Source organism: Trypanosoma brucei, chromosome 7, assembly GCF_000210295.1.
Source record: "Trypanosoma brucei gambiense DAL972 chromosome 7, complete sequence".
NCBI classification, from domain to species: Eukaryota; Euglenozoa; class Kinetoplastea; order Trypanosomatida; family Trypanosomatidae; genus Trypanosoma; species Trypanosoma brucei.
The window spans coordinates 372,063-388,038 of NC_026740.1; the positions used below are offsets into that span (position 1 = coordinate 372,063).

The 15,976-nt window shown below is 48.5% G+C and overlaps 9 protein-coding genes across 9 annotated transcripts; all 9 read left to right on the forward strand.

Annotated features, from left to right (window-relative positions):
* Positions 1-476: 476 nt before the first annotated feature.
* Positions 477-1,379, forward strand: TbgDal_VII1630 (hypothetical protein, conserved; the record flags this gene model as incomplete). The annotated part of the gene is made up of 1 exon (XM_011776171.1): positions 477-1,379. The coding sequence occupies one exon, from the start codon at positions 477-479 to the stop codon at positions 1,377-1,379; it is 903 nt and encodes a 300-aa protein (XP_011774473.1).
* A 446-nt stretch (positions 1,380-1,825) lies between these two features.
* On the forward strand, positions 1,826-2,422 carry TbgDal_VII1640 (hypothetical protein, conserved; the record flags this gene model as incomplete). The annotated part of the gene is made up of 1 exon (XM_011776172.1): positions 1,826-2,422. The coding sequence occupies one exon, from the start codon at positions 1,826-1,828 to the stop codon at positions 2,420-2,422; it is 597 nt and encodes a 198-aa protein (XP_011774474.1).
* A 443-nt stretch (positions 2,423-2,865) lies between these two features.
* Positions 2,866-4,596, forward strand: TbgDal_VII1650 (GTP-binding protein, putative; the record flags this gene model as incomplete). Its single annotated transcript, XM_011776173.1, has 1 exon — positions 2,866-4,596. The coding sequence occupies one exon, from the start codon at positions 2,866-2,868 to the stop codon at positions 4,594-4,596; it is 1,731 nt and encodes a 576-aa protein (XP_011774475.1).
* Positions 4,597-5,258: 662 nt separating this feature from the next.
* Positions 5,259-7,499, forward strand: TbgDal_VII1660 (hypothetical protein, conserved; the record flags this gene model as incomplete). Its single annotated transcript, XM_011776174.1, has 1 exon — positions 5,259-7,499. The coding sequence occupies one exon, from the start codon at positions 5,259-5,261 to the stop codon at positions 7,497-7,499; it is 2,241 nt and encodes a 746-aa protein (XP_011774476.1).
* Positions 7,500-7,701: 202 nt separating this feature from the next.
* Positions 7,702-10,896, forward strand: TbgDal_VII1670 (hypothetical protein, conserved; the record flags this gene model as incomplete). Its single annotated transcript, XM_011776175.1, has 1 exon — positions 7,702-10,896. One exon carries the CDS (start codon positions 7,702-7,704, stop codon positions 10,894-10,896), a length of 3,195 nt encoding a protein of 1,064 aa, XP_011774477.1.
* A 525-nt stretch (positions 10,897-11,421) lies between these two features.
* Positions 11,422-11,982, forward strand: TbgDal_VII1680 (hypothetical protein, conserved; the record flags this gene model as incomplete). Its single annotated transcript, XM_011776176.1, has 1 exon — positions 11,422-11,982. One exon carries the CDS (start codon positions 11,422-11,424, stop codon positions 11,980-11,982), a length of 561 nt encoding a protein of 186 aa, XP_011774478.1.
* A 756-nt stretch (positions 11,983-12,738) lies between these two features.
* TbgDal_VII1690 (hypothetical protein, conserved) lies at positions 12,739-13,704 on the forward strand (the record flags this gene model as incomplete). Its single annotated transcript, XM_011776177.1, has 1 exon — positions 12,739-13,704. The coding sequence occupies one exon, from the start codon at positions 12,739-12,741 to the stop codon at positions 13,702-13,704; it is 966 nt and encodes a 321-aa protein (XP_011774479.1).
* Positions 13,705-14,444: 740 nt separating this feature from the next.
* On the forward strand, positions 14,445-14,768 carry TbgDal_VII1695 (hypothetical protein, unlikely; the record flags this gene model as incomplete). The annotated part of the gene is made up of 1 exon (XM_011776178.1): positions 14,445-14,768. One exon carries the CDS (start codon positions 14,445-14,447, stop codon positions 14,766-14,768), a length of 324 nt encoding a protein of 107 aa, XP_011774480.1.
* A 24-nt stretch (positions 14,769-14,792) lies between these two features.
* TbgDal_VII1700 (NAD-dependent SIR2) lies at positions 14,793-15,851 on the forward strand (the record flags this gene model as incomplete). Its single annotated transcript, XM_011776179.1, has 1 exon — positions 14,793-15,851. One exon carries the CDS (start codon positions 14,793-14,795, stop codon positions 15,849-15,851), a length of 1,059 nt encoding a protein of 352 aa, XP_011774481.1.
* Positions 15,852-15,976: the final 125 nt, after the last annotated feature.

Genomic DNA, 15,976 nt, shown 5'->3' on the forward strand with positions numbered 1-15,976 from the left:
ACACCTTAAAGTTGATCCACATTATCTTATACTTATTTCAGCGTACGTTTAACAGCACGGCCTGCGTTGGTGTGGTGTGCTGTCTTGCAGTGAAATTATCTCTCTCTGATTGCTAGTCAACGCACATGGCTTTCCTTGTATTTTTTAATTAAAACTTATTGTTTCTCTCTGATTGTCTTTTTTTTTTTTTCCTTTCGCTTGCCATGTTTTTTTTTTCCCTTTCTTCCTGTCTGACTATCAACTTACAATTGACTCACTTAAAAAAAAAAAAGGAGGCGGGAAAAAAAAGGCACGTGAAGAGAAGACACACTGAGACGCAAACATTAAGTTTAGACAAGTTCATTTTAAAGGGGTTTCAGTGAGAAACAACTGTTAGAAAAAGCAACCCTTGGACGGCGGGCGGCCGGCTTCCCAAAGCGGATTGGCTTCCTAAAGTCGTATAAATATATCCAGTAGAATATTTACTGCTTGGGGGGATGTCACTTAAAGCGAAGATCGACGTCTTCCCCTTTGACGGTTATCTGCTGCAGGATCCTTCGGTGGTCAGTGTTATGCAGGCAGTTGTGCGGGGAAACAAGACAGGAGGCACCGGTGTTGGAAACAGCGGCGGCGCGAGTGGCAACGAAACCGGCAGTGGTGGTGTGGGAGGTGGTAACGCAAACAAACGACGTGAGGCGGGCGGCGGGACAACAAATTCTGAACGGCGCATAAAAACACCATTGGAGAAGCTCATGAGCCTCAGGGCACGGTGCCGAGAGCAGCAGCGCGTCCAGTCAGTTGAAGGCGTACTACTTGTGCATGCGCACGACCATCCTCACGTGTTACTTCTAAGGCACAACGTTAAAACAACGAATCGCTCGCGCGTATTACCTGCGACGAACACAAACAGTACCGCCGTGTATCGGCTTCCCGGTGGACGGTGCAGGAATGGGGAACCGGAGGAGCTGTGTCTTCTCCGCAAACTAGGAAGGGATCTTCTCAACGAATCAAAACGTTTGACTTCGTCCTCTACAGCGGAGGAGGAACGGAGTGAAGTGGTGGTTGATGTCGGTAGCGCACATCCCAATGGCACCGCTGTTACTGCTTCATCATCTTCATTTCGAGTGGGTGAAGTGTTGGCGCGGTGGTATAGACCACACTTTGATCCCTTGATGTATCCGTACGTTCCGGCTCACGTTGCGGAGAATGATGTAAGGGAAGTACGCACCATTTTTCTCGTTCACATGCCACCCCGCATGCTGCTGACGGGAACGTACGGAGATGAGGAACTTGTGGCCGCTCCATTGTTCGATCTCTACGACAATACGGCGAAGTACGGCGTGTTAATTGCCTCTATTCCAACACTTCTTTCTCGTGTAAACATAAACTATTGCAGGTAACGTTGGCGCGAATGGGCCATTTTTGTGTAATTTGTCTAATAGCTGCAATGGTGAGGTTTTCTTATGCGCACGCGAGCTCGAAGTGGGAAGCTACAGTCATTTGTTGCGGCGGGCGGTCCGTTTCACCATCGCGTGGTTTATATCCTCCTATCACTCCCCTCCTTTCTTTCTTTTTACTACCTCGTTCCTTATACCTGAATGAATTTAGTGAGCTTTCCCGTAGTGATACATAACAAAATTATTCGCTCTTGCTTCAGTCATATATTTGTACTTAAGAAAACAAATAACCAAGAGGGAAAGGGGAGATAAAGCAGGCGCGGGTGAAAGTGTTGGCCACTGTTATTTGTTGTTGTTGAGTAGTGTTGTCCAAAATATAGTTCACCCGGCTGCGATTCCTTTTAAGGTTTCCATCGCGCGAACTGGCGTGTGCCAGGTGTTAATATTGAATGGGTCAGAAGCCGTCCATCACAACTTTGCTCCGTCAGTGTATATATAATCAGGACACCGACGGTTTTCGAGCACTTATCGGTGAGCACGAGAACGAATTAATACCCGGCTGTCTTGAGGACAATATTTTTGTTGAGGTAATAACGAAGAAATGTGAACCGGAGATTGTTGACACTGTAGTGAAATTGGCAAACGAGAATCAGCTTGCATCGTTGGTTGCTACGGCCGTTCTCTATGATCATTCGCTACCACTGGGGCCTCTCTTCGGCATGATGAAGGAACGTGAGCGCACGATAGAGGAACACCAACTGAAGTATCTTTTCCTTACACTCTGCGAGCGAGGTCGGACGGAGGCAGTTCGTGTATTTGTAGAGAACAAGTGTTATGACCCTTCTGATCCACGCCCCCTCCGGGCTGTGGTACGTGGGCAACTGAAGAATCCCAACGTGGATACCGACTTACTTATGTTAGTTCTCTCCAGTCATGCACCACAGCCGGATGACGTTAAGTGTCTCATCGAAACCTATCTTGCCGAAGCAGAAAACGGTGATGTGCGCAAAGTCGTTGAAAAGTGCTTGGTAGGTTTCCACCAATAGCGTTATATTTATTTATTTTTTTCGCTCAATTTAAGCGAGTGAAACACAGGGCGTTTCCTACCTTTTTTCTCATCGTGTTGGGTTTGCCACCACTTTTCACGTGTTTGCCCACGCGACGATACTAAAACATAAAATTTTCACCTCGCGCATTTAGTGAATACGCGCGGATTCGTAGTCTTTTCTCTGACAACCCATGCCAAAGTAATGTTGGCCCCAACTTTTTGGTATGCCATCATTTCTTTCTTTTTTTTTTTGTATAAAAAAAACCTTTTCCTACGACGTGATAATCATGCATCACGCTGTATCATCCATTTCCCTACATGTGTTGTTGCTTTTATTGTTGTTGATAACTCTGTAATTTCTTTTTCCGTGCGTTCCTTTTTTTTTTTTTGCGCCTGCTCACGACAGGCCGGACTACTGTGATAGGACGCCATTGATATCGCATGAGACGCTGCATCCCTCCATCTGTGCTTCGTGGAGTTCTGCTGCTGCAAACGCGACTTGTGTCTACGAATACGCAAACGCCACCATCAGGTTGTGCAACAAAAATACAGAATGAATCACCGATGAACGGTTCATTTAATTTGCCGCGTGAGCGACAGATCCTCGGCGGGCTTCATGCGGACTGGCGCACTCAAATGAAACGTTCCGGTTCTATTCTCAACGACATCACGCCGGCACTCCCTGATACTAAGCGAACCGAGGAGCAGCGTCGTCGAGTTGCAGGGTGGAGGCCTGTGGTGAAACTACTGGGGGATCAGCGTTTGCGCATTGCCATTGTGGGGCGCATGAACAGCGGTAAGTCTTCGTTATTCAACCTGCTCCGCCTGGAACCCACCGTGCCTGGTCGTAGTAATGTTGTGCGTGACTTCGATGGCATAACTCGTGACTCGGTTGAGGGTCAGGCACAACTGGAAGGGATGCATTTCACTATTATTGACACACCAGGAATGGTGCAGGGACGAATGGTTGAGGAGGCGTTTCGCACGGTGGAAACCGCCGATGCAGCGATCTTTGTGACTGCTGTTGATGAGGACATTATGCCTGAAGAATTAAGCCTTATGCAATATCTTCATCTCAAACATATGCCGGTGGTGTTGTTGGCTAACAAGATGGATCTCATACAGGAGGAAGAGGAAGAGGCGGTGCTCGACCGCTACAACTCGCTTGGATTTGGAAATGCCATCCCTTTCTCTGCAAGGCGTAAGTCGGGGCTGGAGATGCTTGCTGCTGTGCTAGAGCCGTTATATCATATCCACGCCATGCATAAGGTGGAAAATGATTGGGACATTGAAGATCTGGCAATGCAGGGTGATGAGAGTGCGATGGAGGAGATTCGGGAACGAAATTGCAGCGATCGTTTTATCCGCATCGCCATCGTTGGAAGGACAAATAGTGGTAAGTCGAGTTTAGTAAACAGACTGGTGGGGTTTGAACGGAATCGAGCCGTAGATGAGAAAAATTCCACACGCGATCCCGTGGAGCTGCCATGCAGTTACAAAGGTCGTAAGCTCAAGTTAATTGACACTGCTGGACTGGCACGCCATCGCTACCGTGCCGATCGTGATTTTATCGGACGTATCCACGGATTGTCTGTCAATGAGATTCGTTTTGCCCACGTTGTTATTGTGGTGTTTGATGCAACGGAGGGTCATCCTAATAAGTACGACATGGCCGTCCTTCACTCCGTAGCCGCTGAGGGGAGACCTTTTCTATTGTGCGCAAACAAATGGGACGCTGTACTGGATCAAAGCGCTACTGCGGAAGCCATTGACTTTAAGATTAAGCGACAAGTGCGGGAGGTAAAATATAGCAATGCGGTTGTGGTGTCCGCGCACACTGGGCTGAACCTTACTCTGTTGATGGACCAAGCACTCGAGTTATATGATAAATGGAATAAACGTGTTCGACGAGCGGAGCTGACTCGCCTTTGGAGGAAAATGGAAAAATCTGTTATCATTCCTTATCACGTGGCGCGGATTGGTCGAATAACGCAGGTAAATACGAGACCTCCAACGTTTCTCTTGCAGTTACAAACAAAAAATGATTCCAATACGTTACCAAAGGCTCTTCAGGAAATGATGAAGAACACGCTTGTCGAGGAGTTTGACTTCCGCGGGGTACCGATTCGACTAATACAGGAGGTAAAGGATTCCAACCCTGACTACATCTAATGCTTACAGGGAAGTCAACACTATAAAATGATAAGGAAGACGTTGGATGAAATCGGTATGTGATAAGTGCATCGAGGTCCTGCGTTGAATAAGTGGTATTGCGGTATTTTTTGCGGCGGTTGGTGTGCGAAGCACACCGTGTTATGGAAAGTTGAAACTATATGGATACAGGTTCCTGGTTGTTTGCCAGCTACTTTCTGCGTCGATTAACTCGACTTATGGGGAAGGAGTGCACGACGCTTTACGCGTTGTTGTGAATGCTCTCTTCTCTAGTCACAGTGGAGCCATCACGAATCGTTCTAAGCCCCCCCCCCGCCTTGGGTTTACGTGCGTGGCGTTTATCAACTGAGTGAGAAGAATTTTTTCTTTTACTTATCCTTATTTTGGAGAGGTCTTGGGAACTCTGGTACATATGTATAGATGCATGTATTTTTGTCTTCTGTGGATGACTTCCCTTTTTCCTCCTTCATTGTCTACGTTTGTTTTTTGCGGTGAAATGTATTCATACGAGTGGTGTAGTTCCTCAACTAATCCCACCGCGTCTCCGTGGGGCTTGGAAAAGAAGAACAACTAAGAGAGGGAGGGAGAGGGAAGAGATACAAGTTTTTTTTCTTCGGGAAGAAGGAGGGGAAGAAGGGTGACACCGCTTAGACGTTAGTTCCATGGGCAAAAGACGGAGGTCCATCGGAGAATTGCCGGATGAAACGGGCTTCAACGGTGACAATAGAGGAGATATCGATGATGTGGATGCGGGCGATGTGATGGAGCACATACTTGAAGAGGGGGAGGAAGAGGTGGATGATGATTGTGAAGATGATGACGACGAACCAACTGGAGCGGGACCATCTCCTCCGTCGTTAGGTGCGTATATTTGGGGTGAGGTGAGCATGGCTCTTTACGTATCCATGCTGAAACAACTCCACCATATTTGTGGTTGCATCGCAATACAACCTTCGTCGGAAGAACGACGGAAGCTGATTGCCAAGGCACGAACGCAAACGAAAGCATTATGGGACTTGGAAATGTTGAGCAGTGACTCGTCTGAACAGGAGGATTTAGCTGAGTATTTTCATTCGCAGATAAGTAGCCTACTAGACAACGTTACCTCGCTTGCCGAGTCAGACATGAAGGCTGGTGAGCTGTGTCAAGCGTTCCTTCAAACACTAAACATGTTTGGATTCCCCGAAGAGGAGAATTTGGATGAGGTGCAGTTACAAGCTAACATTAGAAAAAGCGCCGAACTGCAGTGCTATTCATACCAGCAGCGCACTTCTAATCAACTGAATGTGTTGCGGAGATATGAGGGAGACCGACGTAGTGAGGATCAGTATTTGCAGCCGCGTGTTGGCCGTGTTGTACGCTTTCCCATTCCTCACCCCCATGAAGAGGTGAATACAAGAATTCAACTTATTGAACCAAAGCGACGCCGACCACCACTCGAGGAAAACCGCATCTGCTCCCACCCAAAACGTGCAACAGCGTTTGGTATGGAGGACGTGCTTGTGGATGAGGAACTGCAGTTTCGCGCGCTTGTTATGCTCGGCCGCCACCTTGACACGTTCTGTTCCATCCAACATATCTCACCATATCTGCGCTTAACGGTATGGAACCTACTAGACCGCGACGAGGAGATTTTTGAGCGACTTTGTGAGGTCCCTAAAGGTGATGATGATACGGCTGTGCATCTCCAGCTTCTGACGGAATTGCGGCAGAGGGTAGCAAGGAAACGTATGGCGTTTGAATCCACCCGGGTTGGGGCCCGAGAGTGCGTGGCCCGTCTCACTTGGAGTGCAGTGAGTGCGCGATGGAGAGATCAGGTACTCTGTGCAGTGGAGGAAGTGGAGGATGCGGATTGGTGTTTACTGCGTGACTCCGCCAAGGTGGGGACACGTGCCATCTTCCCCAACTATGCGGTCTGTTCGGCTGTAAGGGATATTGCGCTGAAAGCTCTGCGTCGTGTGCGAGACGGGACAATTGACTGTGGCGGCATTGACGACGCGGCAGACTGTTATGAGGTGATTGCCCGTGTGTTGGTGCCAATACTCGAGGGAGGACAGCCGATGTTTCCCATGGACGACACATCCGATAGTGACGGGGAACGGGAGAGAGAAGCATGTAGGAGGAAGGAACCGAGGGGGAAAGCACAACGGCCATTCCATTATGGTGAGTTGTGCCGACGTTTCGCTACACTCATGTCGAGAGGCGAGGATGCGGAACTGACTGACACGAAAGTTGCACGTAGCGTACGGTGGAATCTTAACTGCGAGACATTGCTGGCGGAAGAGGGCGTCGTTTGTACCTTTCTTACCGGTATGTTCGTTTGGCCCCTTCAATGCTTGGCGTCATTTCTGGAGTTGGTTGCTGCGGGGCGCCACTCTGTTGATGGGTTGCGGAAGTTCTCGGCCGCATTTGTTCCATCTAACTGGAGTGACGAGAGGGGGGTACTGGAATACCTTTTGAGGCGCGAACCCACAAACTTACCGCTGACGGCCTTTGTTGCCTTCCCTCGTCTCATCAGGGACGTATATATCTCTGCTCGCTGGCTCCTTAACGACAAGTGCTTTGCGGCTGTAGTGGCTTGCCGGCGTGAAGCGTGTAAATTACCCTCTAATAAAGCTGCAATCAACTTTATACAGTGGAAGGCTCTTTCCAATGTACTTGCTGAGGTCGGCTATAAGGATGAACTATTAGCACTAACTGTACGCGGTGCTCTACCTTCTGATGCAGACGAGGGGAAACTGTGGAGTGTGGCGGAGTTGCAACACACTGTGAGGGCATGGATCGACGGTGTCGAACTGATGTTGCTAGCCGAAAAGAGTGCCATGGTCAGCGGAGCTACCTCGGCAACAGGGACGGCGTTTGTGGTTGGTAGGAGTGACAGCAAGAGTGACGGCGAAGGATAGCTGATCCGCCGTACGATTCTTTGGGTTTGTCCATTCCTTACTGTCATTTACTAAACTTGTGTCGGCATGCCTTCCAGAGCATTTCATTTCTGTCCCAACTGGTCATGTTTCCCCCATTCGCTCCTTTTCTTTTTCTGTTCATCGTCATTTTGATACCATTTTACCGCCCCCTTTCATTTCTGCTTCGTGCTCCGTAGATCATATGGGGGGTAGAAACACGGGGGATGTTTCACTCTCGCAACTTAGTGAAGTAAGTGCAAAGGCAGAGGCATTAAGGGAGAATCTACGGAAGGCTCTGATCGACCACGCGCCAAGGTTTGAGGTGTGCGTCTTTGAATCCCTCATGTGTCTTCTTGACAACTTCTTGCAACCTCCTGCTTCTGATAACTTTTCTCACTCAGTTCGAGAGGATACAAACTATCTCATCGAACGGTATTACTTGCAAGAGGTCTTTGCAGCACTGTTACTACTTGTTGGTGAAGATGACTTGGATGGTGTGGAGGTGGCTGTTGGGAGTGCCCCCCATCGAGTGGCATCGGAAGTACCACAGTCTGCATTCTACGTTGACATTCACACAAGACGCTACTGTCGTGAACTGCTGCTTTACCTCTGCTTCTCGCGTGTGCATAAAAAGCGGCGCGTCGTACGTGCACTTTACCCGCTTCTTCTTAATGGCAGTACGAAGCAGAGTGGAGAAGTATCGCAAAATCACATTAGTGAAGGACTCTTTGCTTCCTCCAGGTTTAAATCGAGGAAGAAACTGGTTTCCGGCATACTTAACGGCATTGTACTCTCATTCCCCGATGGGATTAGGTCTGTAATTGACGTGTTACTACTCGATGACCGCGTGGACGACTCCATGAGCGTACATGCAGCTAAGCATATCGCAAGCCTCTTCACCATCAAACTGGACCATGCGTGGTTGTGTGGAGACCATTGGAAATCTGAGAAAGAGGAACAACAGGAAAATGAGCAGATTGTTACTGTTAGGTATTGCAAGAATATTTCACTGGAGGAGCAGATTCGCGCTCTTTCGTCGCAGTTGGTGGCGATTGCCGTCTGCCACGCTGCTGCGCCTTTGTTGGCTAAGGAAAAGGTGGCTCTTCCTGCTTTTTTACAGGGAAAGCAAAAACTGGAGAGGAACCTACTGGTGAAGCCCGAAACCCTGGAGGAACGTCTCCACATTTGCCTTGCGACAATACTGAACACCGTGTCGCAGTTACCGCTTCGCAGCGAGGACGAAACCTATTTTAAGCGTTGCTACAAGCGTTTTTATCTTTATAACAAGTATTTCTTTACCCCGGCTTTTCGCGCTCTCACTCTCCGCACCTCCGTGAACGCACCAAATATTCCCGCTGCAAACACATCTGCGGCGGTCACTTGCGAGGGAACTTCTGGTAGTGGTGGCATTTCATCGAATGGTGCTGATGAGGTCGTAAAGGCTCTTAGTCGTTTTTGTGCGCTTGCTAAGGGCTCCACCCTCGGGCCTTCGTCTCTTGCGTTGCTTCTTGCCCTCCCTCCCGTTGCTCCCGGGCTGTTGGAGCTCGTGTTCGTTCAAGATTCGCTGCCGCCGCCGCATCGGTTCGCTCTGCAGCAGCTGCTGTCGGCTCTGTGGAAGATTGAGGGGAAGTATGAAGAGATGGCACACATATTCGTGCGTGGTGCTCTGAGCCCTGTTCGTGGCTCCGTAACTATCGATCGAGTGTCCGGGTTTGTTGGTGTGGATCTGCGTACCGCTTCCCCCACTGTGCGACGCATACGTGGGCTACAAGAATTGGTAATGAGTGAGTCAACGCCGAGCGGGTTGTGTCGCGGCGTACTGCTTGCCGCCGCGAAGGAATGTCAGCAGCGTGCCGCGAAAGGTAATACATCCCCTGACGACCCATCTAACAGTAGGTGTGGTGGCACCGGTGGTTCAGACGTCGGTTTAAGACCTCAGCGCAGGGTCGTTAACTTCCTGTACTCCAACACAATTCACGACCAGGGAGAGGAGGAAGTGGGCAAGGAAATCTGTGATCGCACAGAAGAAATTACGTTGGTGCGCATGGTTGAGTGTATATGTTTAGGTACAAGCGCCGATGCTGTGTTCGGCGCCGAGATCACACTGGGTTGTGTGTGTGATGTTTTAGCCGTTGTAGCAACCATATCCTTTGTTTGCTGGCGTTGGACTGTGTTACTTATACCAAAAGTCTTTTGTAAAGATGTCGTCACTACCGTGTTTGCGCAGCACGCAACAATTGCAGATCGCCGGAAGGCCGCTGAAGACTTACTGTTGCGCGGGGAGAGGCTCTTTTCAGTGTTAACGGCACTTCACGCGGCCGTGGATTCATCTTCAGATGACGTTTCCGCGGCTGCTGAGGGCTCTCTTGCAGCTGCTATGGAAACATCACGGCAGTACAGTAGTAATGTCGGAAGCGAGGGTCATAGTGTGCATGACGATCACGACGCCACTGGCAATACCGTTTCTTACAGTAGTGAGGACGAAGTACGTTCCACTTACCGTCGTCTGGCAGTGGAGGCGGAAAAGTGTCTTGAAACTCGGTCAACTGGCTCCCTCGTAGTACATTTACTCGCGCTTTCCCGTATGGCGGAGGACGAAGCTAGCAAAAGGCGGAATGCACCGTCTCACTACAGTGACAAGTTAGTGGGTGCTGTACAACCCGCATTACACGTACTCAGTCGTGTGTTAGCAGAGGTGGATGACGCATGCGCCGCCGTTGCCGCCATTAAAACCATGGTGTGGTGGGCCCTTGCACGGGCTGACTCGCCGGATTCGTCGTTTATTGGAAATCTCCTTATTTATCAATTGTCTCGTGACGTGCGCGGTAGGTCGTCGAAGTTCCCCTTGCAAGCATCAGTTGCTGCAACACCGGTCCAACTAGATCGAATGAAGGTTCGACTGCTTGATGTTTTGCTGGGTTTATGTGACTACGATACGGAGGGCCGCACACTTCGAAACATCGATGACTACAGCCGGCAGATGTACGGTTACTCTCTGTACGATCTGCTGAGGGAGTTGTGTGGGCCAAGACATTCAGTGGCAGTGCAGGTGGCAGCATTGCACCTCGTTGGGCATTTTGTTATCGCGGTTGCGCCTCGTGTCTCTGTTGAATTGGCATGTGTACTCTGCAAAGACGTGTTTAGGCACACGCCGCACGCTATGGCAAAAGCAGCTGCAGCCGCGATGTTAGTGTGTATTTCCTCTTCTCTGGAGGTATTTGGGGAGGGTAGTGTTGAACCGTTACTGCGTATGGCTGATGCAATGCGAAATTATCGAGATGCCGCCGTGGAAAATACGGTGCATGAAGATGTGATTCGGAGGCACGGTGAGCGCATAAAGGGTCTGCTAGAAGAAAAACAATTCATGTTGCCAGTGCAGGAAATACGAGAGAGTTGAAGTGGGAGGATTATACCTCAGGACTTTCTGTCGGGGGAGTTGGAAATGGGATAACGTATAAAGGGGTACCAAAATGGTGACCATGCATATTTTCGGCAATATTGTTGCATGTAATGGTTGTTGCGCGAAGTCTGGGACTCATAGGTGCCTCCCAGTACACCAAACGGCTGTTAATTCTCAATATCACATACACGTTGTTCACCCCTTACTTACAACCAGTAACCTATATATATATATATATATATATCCGTGTTTGTTTGTTTGTTTATTTGTTTTTTGAAATTCTTCTCTGGTGTCCTATGTACTTTTTTTTTTTGATTCTTTTAACTTTTTTCCCTTGGATGTTCCTGGCGCACATCAGTAAAACATTAACTACTGCAGTTGGTATAATATTGTAAGCGGGGATAAAGAACCGGGAATCAACAGAAGGTATAGGAATAATAACAACGTTGAAAATAAGGTTAACAGTAAGGAAGAAGGGTTATTTAACAGAAAGGAGATAAAAAGGAAGAAAAAGAACGTAGGATGGCCGCTGAGGCTACTGAAAAACCGCACCCACTGAAGGACCGTTGGTTCGTGTCTTACTTTCCTGTTGTTAAGCAGAAAAAGTTCAGCAAAGATTCGGAGGAGCAGAAAGGTGTAGAGTTGGACTGGGTCTCGACAGCAGAGGAGCTGCACGCTACAATAAATGCTTTTTCCCCACTCACATTGCTCCCTCCTGATGATAATCTTGTCTTTGCACGCGAGAAGGTGGAACCATTCTTCGAAAACTTCCCCAATGGCATGCGTGTCAGCGTCTTCACTCGCACGAAAGTTCAAGCTACTCAGGCTGTGCCGCTCGTGTTAGCGGCTGTCATGGGCGAGCACCTTCGCACGGTGACGGATGGCCCTTCCCACGCGGATGTGGTTCGCATTGCCCATAAGCCCGGCACGGTGTATCCCGAATCCCTGCGTGTGGAGGTATGGTTACGGGACCGTAGCAAAGTAGATGCGGTAACAAAATACTTCAGCGAGATGCTCGCACCGCACCCAGGTATTCGTGTGGCCGGTCGTCCCATAAATGCGGAAGGGGAGGAGGCGAAGTAGAAGTTTATTGGGTGAAGCACACCATACACACAACATGTAATGCTGTATCATATGTGACACTCATATGCAGGAAGTGAATCGTGTATGTGTGCACATGGATTCAGTGAAGGTGTTACGGTGAGCTGCGATGGTGATGGCGATGTGGCGGGGCGGAAAAAAAAGGGAAGGATCAGTGAAGTGTGTTAGAAAGTGATGGAAACTGTATTCTGGACACAACAGACGAATTTCTGTTCGTCACATGAAAGGTGTGGCCGATGTTGTTGGTGACGATCGTCTTCTTTCCAAAAAAAAAAAACAAACTCGCATGCGGCGTGAAAACGCCGCATAGCATTGGTGAAGATGGGGAGGGACTGTCAAAAGGAGTAGCCCAAGGGGACGCCCTCAGCCACTAGAAACAATGGTTGAGTTAACTTTTTATTCTTTGTTTCCCTTTCCTTCGCCGCATAAACCTTATGAGTTTGCTGCTTATAGGCGTTTAAAAGGAAACGAGTGGAGGACACGCAGAATCGGACTCGTAAACGGGGAGGCAGAACATGAATATGCTTTAGTCACTGCGATGATGCGAAGGACATTTGGGGCCGCAACGTTTGTAGTTCCATTGTTTACCCGGCTACCTGTAGTTCGTTGTAATAATTGTGCCTGGGAGTAAACATCTGTCCTTCCTTTTCTTTGAAGAATTGCTTAACCGTACCACTTTTTTTTTTTTGTTTAACCATCCAGTGTACTCTTTCATAGTTTCAGAAGGAAAGCTGTCATATGGAAGAGGAGGTAAACACAACGTCCTCCAACCTCATTGTGACGTGGAGAAGCAGACGCTGTGTGGCTCCCGTTGTAGAGGTATTGCAGAGTCGTCCACATCTACTTGATTGCTTAACTATGTTTCCTAATGGCACGAAGGCACTGCATTCTCCCACTACATGCAAGAAACTGTTCGTCCTCTTTCCGGGGAATCCGGGCATTGTTAACTTTTATGAGCAGTTTGTAGAGCTTTTGTCCCTCAAAGATGTTGATGTGCTTGTGATGGGCTACTCTGGCCACAGTATTTGTGATCGAAATAACGGCAAGGTGTATGGCTTGCGGGACCAGATAGACAATGCAAGGGATTTTTTCGATAGTATTCAAGAGCGAGCCTTGAGTTACTATGGGAATGATATATACATTGGAGGTCATAGCATTGGAGCGTTTATTGCGGCGAAGATATTAGTTGTCTTCCCGTGTATTCGCCGCTGCTTCTCCCTCTGCGGGGTTTTGTCGAGAATACAGGAGACACCTAATGGCCGACATATGCTTTTCGTTGGTGGCAATGTAATATTTTACTATGTTTTCGTCTATCTGGTAGTGGCGGTGCTCGTGCTACTGCCGAGGTTTGTTTCTTCTTGGTTTATTCGACGCCAAGCTCCAACGCTTAGCCCGGTGTTGGTATCGCAGTTTATTGAACACTATAACACGGGGGCCCTTAGGAATTGTTTTAGCATGTGTCGGGAAGAGTTTCAGGTTGTGAGAGAGCCGGACCAACAGTTTCTTGGGTTAGTGGGGAAGCGCATGGTGTTTTACTGCGTTCAGGATGATGGATGGGCACCACTATCGCATGTGCAGGAAGCGAAGAAGTTGTGCGGGGATTGTGCCGGGTTTGTTGTGGAAAGTGATCCGAGTGTCATTCACGCCTGGTGTCTTTCAAACAACGAAACTGTCATAGAGAAAGGTATTTTACCGTTCATGTGAGGTACTGTTGGCATCGGTGTAATGTTTACAGTTAGTTAGATGAGCCTAAAATCTGCTTAGACGACCATTTAAATGCGGTTGACTGAAAAATCAGAGGGATAAGCATCTTTGCGATGCGTTGAGTGCCGTTCACTTTTCACTATTTCAAGTAACGAAAGGGTTTGAAGGGTACCACCGATGCTCAGAAAGCTTCGCTTTCCCTTCCTTCTCTCGTGTTTCTTCAGGACGGATATTTATTTTGATATTTGTTGCGACCGCGATGTGAGAACCACTTGTTGGTTAGTACTTTCGTTAAATACTTCTCAGTATATATTTTTCTAGTCTATAGGACCGTTTGTTGTTGTTGATTGTTCCTTCTTTGCGGTGGCTGATGGAGCAATAAAAGAAGGAAGAAAGGAAGGTATTCATGATATTCATCTTTATATTGTCCATTCATTCACCCTCTTTGCTTTCTGCTCTGGTTTTGTTTCCCTCCTTTCTTCATTTCACTCAATAGTTTCACGCAGTCCGCTGCTTATAATGTGTTCATGGATTCACGTAAGTGACCAAACGAGCAGGCATGCCTTTCGAGTGCGGAGTTTAGCAGCCTGTTAGAATAAATTAATGAAAACTCAACTGCTGGGTGACATCAAAGCTGAAGAGGTACCTACGTTTGTGCTTGTGCGAGTGGCGAATTAGTAGTTTTGACGTTACCACCACCACACCTCTATTTTACTGGCACGCTTTCTTCCTTTCGACGGATGCAAGAAAAGTATATGCGTGTGCACAGCTCCATGTATATACGTCTCGTGAATCATTCTGTTGGTTGCACCAGTCCCCCACGCTTCGTCAATTTTCTACCCGCTTACACCCTCATTCATTGCTCTGTTCCATGTTTTACGCAGCATTTTACCGGCAAGCTGGGTGGCTTTTTGAAACTAGTAAAATCACAGTGGAGAGGCAGAGAGGAGAGGGTATTTTCTCTGTGTTTCAGGAGCACAAAAGCGGAAGGCAGGAGGAGGAGGGTTTGGAGAAAGGGTGGAAGACACTTGAAGAAAAAAAAATATATATATATATATATATAACCAACTAGTATAGGGAAACGTGAAATGACAGAACCGAAGTTAGCAACCACGCACGTAGTGGGTGAACCCACCTTCGAAGGACTGGCACGTTTCATTGAGCGAAACAACATCACCAAAATATTTGTTATGGTGGGCGCAGGGATAAGCGTTGCAGCTGGAATCCCCGACTTCCGCTCTCCCCACACCGGCTTGTACGCTAAACTCAGTCGCTACAATCTCAACTCACCGGAGGACGCCTTCTCACTCCCTCTGTTGCGTCAACAACCAAGTGTGTTTTACAACATTCTGATGGATATGGACCTCTGGCCTGGGAAGTATTGTCCTACGGCGGTTCACCACTTTATCAGTCTACTCGCCAAGAAGGGCATGTTATTATGCTGTTGTACGCAGAACATAGACGGGTTGGAACGCGCCTGCGGAATTCCAGAGTCTTTACTAGTTGAAGCCCATGGTTCCTTCTCTTCCGCATCATGTGTTGACTGTCACGCGAAATATGACATCAACATCGCGAGGGCGGAGACAAGGGCTGGAAAAGTGCCTCATTGCAATCAATGTGGTGGTATAGTGAAACCCGACGTGGTTTTCTTTGGCGAGAATCTCCCGGAGGCGTTTTTTAACGTAGCGGGACTCATTGAGGAAACGGAATTGCTGCTTATTTTGGGAACCTCACTTCAAGTCCACCCATTTGCCGACCTTGCGCTCATGGTGCCCTCTGACGTGCCACGAGTGTTGTTTAACTTGGAGCGTGTGGGCGGGAGGATGTTCCGCTTTCCTACGGACCGAACACCCAATTTCCGCGCCAGTTCCTATCGTCTCAGCACTGGAAATGGCAATGGCAGTAAAATTAGCAGTGGGGACAGCAGCAGCAGCAGCAGCAGCGTCGACGGGTATGACCAGTTTACGCTCGCAGGGAATGACGAGACGGGTGTGTTGCGTGACATTTTCTTTCCTGGTGACTGTCAGGTGTCTGTTCGTTCCTTTGCTCAGGCGTTGGGCTTCGGAGAGCAGCTTGACGCCTCTGTACGTGAGGGAAGGGAAATATTTGAGCGCACTCGGCGTAGGGAAAAAGTCGTTGAGGGTTAACACGCTTGTAGACACTTGAAAACTGTATGAGTGGGGCCGTGTTTTCATACGTTTTCGTCTGTGGTGCGTGTGGTTACAGCACAATGTGATTCATGTATATGTGCGCATGTCCGTTGAAACTGCCT